This window comes from Tigriopus californicus, chromosome 9, assembly GCF_007210705.1.
Source record: "Tigriopus californicus strain San Diego chromosome 9, Tcal_SD_v2.1, whole genome shotgun sequence".
NCBI lineage: Eukaryota > Metazoa > Arthropoda > Copepoda > Harpacticoida > Harpacticidae > Tigriopus > Tigriopus californicus.
In genome coordinates this window covers 6,355,264-6,358,852 of record NC_081448.1, presented here as the reverse complement: position 1 = coordinate 6,358,852, position 3,589 = coordinate 6,355,264, and the positions used below count along the sequence as shown (strand labels likewise).

General features: G+C 45.8%; 1 protein-coding gene across 1 annotated transcript in view; it reads left to right on the top strand.

Moving 5' to 3' along the window:
• LOC131886289 (uncharacterized) overlaps nucleotides 1–2,465 on the top strand; it is a 27,161-nt gene extending 24,696 nt beyond the window's left edge. Inside the window, exon 4 of the mRNA XM_059234578.1 lies at nucleotides 1,617–2,465. Coding sequence (XP_059090561.1) covers nucleotides 1,617–2,137 — 521 coding nt within the window. The 3' untranslated portion in view covers nucleotides 2,138–2,465. The remainder of the gene's footprint in view (nucleotides 1–1,616) is intronic.
• The last annotated feature ends 1,124 nt before the right edge of the window (nucleotides 2,466–3,589 follow it).

Sequence of the window (3,589 nt, the reverse complement as noted above, 5' to 3'; positions counted from 1 at the left end):
CCATGGGCCTTTTCAATTGCTAGCTGCTGCCCGGCCCAGGATAAGAAAGTAAGATTTCGTCAGTCTACGGCGTACACTCTCGACATCCATTCCATTTAATGGTACATGGAGATTGGGTGTAAGAGAAACGGGGGGAGGGGGAAGGAGAAGGGGGCGTAGTAGTGATGCCAACGGGGCCTTAGAAACAGTGATGGACCCGAGACAGCTTAGAGTAGATGGCGATCGAACGATGGCCAAGGCCGGCCATCTTTCTCTTGCCTTCGCCCTATGTGTCCTTCCGTTCAGGAACAGAGGGTGGACGGGCGAGTCGGACCGGGTGGGTGGGTGTACACGGTACATTAGTAGTACGCACTCTCCTGCTCATCAGTTTGAGTCGAAGACTCCTCGAGAATCGAGATTCTCTGCGCGTTCAAGGATGGAGGATGATGATGATGCCTTTGGAGCTTGTAACTAATTCAGAGAATTGCTTCCGAGGCATTTTTCTACGTGGCAAATAGGACTTGGGTTTTGAGCTTGTTAGCCCTAGGCAATTAAGCGAGCTTCGCTAGCAACAACAACTCGTCGTACTGAATGTAGTAAGTTCAACAAGCACGAAAATTATCGAATCGAGTCAAAAAGGGGAATTCGTCTGTAGAAGGTTGGCGCCAAGCTCTGCGGTCTGGACAATCAAACGCATGTGGAATAATGTCTCTAATGTGACTCCGATATTCTGAGATCCAATCAGAGAGTAGTCAAGCTCACAGATAATACGTGCGGTCATTTGGCCTCGATAACTTTCAATGTACCGGAAGCGTTATCCAATAAAAGTGATAAAAATGGCTAGGCTTTTTCAAACCGATGGTGACTTCCGTACTTATTTCAAACGACTTGATTGCCCAGGGTTCCATGTTCTTTTCATTCCAAGTAGAAACTATCCTAGATTTAAATGAGACCTCGAGCTTCTGACTCCATGTGGATAATTTAGAAAGTGCATTTCTTAATTTGAGGCACAGCTTCAGTTTAACATGGACGCCTCAAAAGTCATTCCGAGAATCAATATGGCACTTGAACGAGTGAGCTGTAGGGTATGATGTACGTACCTTTAGATGTGCACGATGCATCTCTCGGTATCTATTGCCATTTTAGCTGGACTCTGGGTGGGCATAAGGCAAGGCCACCGAGTCTCTGGCCCTCCTGTTCGGTAAAATGCATTGGCAGCCAATGCATTCATCCTGGCTGCTGCATGCCGGATGCACAAAAGCTATACGTTCAGAGTGGCATAGTAACGAAGTAGAGGACCTAGAAAGCCCACATGGTCCTCACGGACCTGAGACTTAAAGAGATTCTCCCGATGCTGGCCACTGCCAAGATGCATCACTCGATCGACCTTCCGACTACCGACTACCACCAACTACCAACTACCAACTGGTTGAACCCCCTCTGTGTTCTCTGTGTTGTATATTCTGAAGCTAAGCCCTACCTTTGAATTGGAGGAAGAGTAATGCCCTCAAACTGCATCCCCCACTGACTAACTGACTGAGGCTTGGGCTGGGTCTCTCCCGTGCCTCTTCGTCGTCGTCGTCGTCTCCGTTTTCGTCTTGAACTGACGTTTTTCTTCCTTTTTTGTGTGCTTCCAGGTACCCGGGTGTATGCTCCTCCTGAATGGATCAGACTGAACCGATACCATGGGCCTTCAGCTACCGTGTGGAGTTTGGGAATTCTACTTTACGACATGGTTTGTGGGGACATTCCGTTCGAGCAGGATGAGCAGATATGCAATGCCGAGATTCAGTTCAGAACGCGAGTGTCCAGAGATTGCCAAGATCTCATAGGACAATGCTTGCAAATTCAGCCACGTTCCAGAATTCTCCTCGAGGACATTCTCCATCACCCTTGGATGGCCTCGGGGGGGATGATGAGCTCGTCGGCAGGGAAGAATGGGACGGGCAAATCGAAGTCTTCGCTGAAATGTTCAGAAGCGAATAATAACCATTTGGAGGTACCCATTCCACCAGCCAACCAGTCTGCATATCAGAGTCTACTCCCCGAAGGTCCGAGACGTCGCGATCATCACCGTCAGCATCATCCAAAGAAAAACGCATCCAACATGTCGCTGGAGTCACCCGTGTCTTCGTTGGCCTCCTCCATGGAGTTCTAAGATCCGACTTGGACGTCTTTTTCTACTCTTGTACCCGAACGCTTCTGGTTTGATCACACCCACCAAAGACCAGCTTCCTGCTTAACCAAATTGACCACCATCCCTCATGTTGATGCTTTGCTTCTGTTTTTGTTCCCTTTTCTGTCCCTCACTTCCCCGTTTAGTTTACTATTACCAGTACTCTCAAGCTTTGACGTCATGATCATCAACCAAAGCGTGTCAAGAAACCGTCAACCTAGTGCTAATGTATTTTTTCGCCAACCATCGCCTCAAGGAGAAATGTTCCAATTCATCTGGAAAAAAGAAAAGACAAATCTTTCTTTATCGACTATCTATCCATCCATCCATCATTCATCATGGGAACGTTCATTCACCATTGAGCGAGCGTCCCTCCCCTAATCATTGTCATCACCATCGTCATCATCATCATCATCATCTTCATTTAATCATTCTCATCATCGAGTAACCTTGACCACAAAGGAGAGAGGATAGTTGAAATCAATGGAGAGAAAGCCACAGTCATCATATTGTTTTTCAAATAGGATTTTTTGCATATGCTTAAAAAGGAATTAGGATTTGCAATACTAAAATACGTACCCAAAACGCAACAAATGACTTTGTAAGCCTGCTGTCAACCTAATCATGTATGTGTGTACCTAGTCATTTCTCATGTCTTCTCCATTTTCAACTTGGTTCCAATCAGTGCAGTTGATTTGAAGACCCTCCTTCGCCTCTTGCTATTCCTATTCCTTTTTAAGCATTGTGTTTTATCTCCATGAGATACCCGCGTACGTACTAATCTTCATGGACCGAGCTCAATGCAAGTGATATTTATCCTCCCTAATGTAAAAGAGCAGCAATTGATCATTGTCGCAAAGAACGCAAATTGAGCCCCTGGACTATGATTGGCCTCTCTCACTCACCACGATGACGACTATGAGGCAAAAACATACACACATACACCAAAAAAACAACAACAACTTGCAATGAATGGAAAGCTTGAAAGGTCCAACTTTCCCTTCCTAAGAATCGGCTTATAAATGTCGGGGCGTGTAAAAATGGTCAGTGGTAAACGTCATCTGACCCAGATATCCCACATATTCTTGTTCACACGAGGCTGCAATCCAATGTTTTCAAATATGTAAGAAATATCTACCTATCTCTATACCGTCACTCAATTAACAATGCAATATTATCCGTACTCTTTTTCTCCTCGTCTCCACCTTTTACTATTGTTGCTTCTGTCCCGCCATTACCCTTACTACTGTATCGGAGGGCTAGCCAACTCGCAAAGTCAATGCGATGTGCCAATAGTTCGACCCAATGAAATGACCCAAAACCCAATGTCTCAAAGGGTGACCAAATGTTCAGATTGGCCTCGGTCCTAAACCCAAGAAAAGCTTAATTTCACAATTGTTCCGATGTCGATTGGGCGCATTTGCATTTGAAACC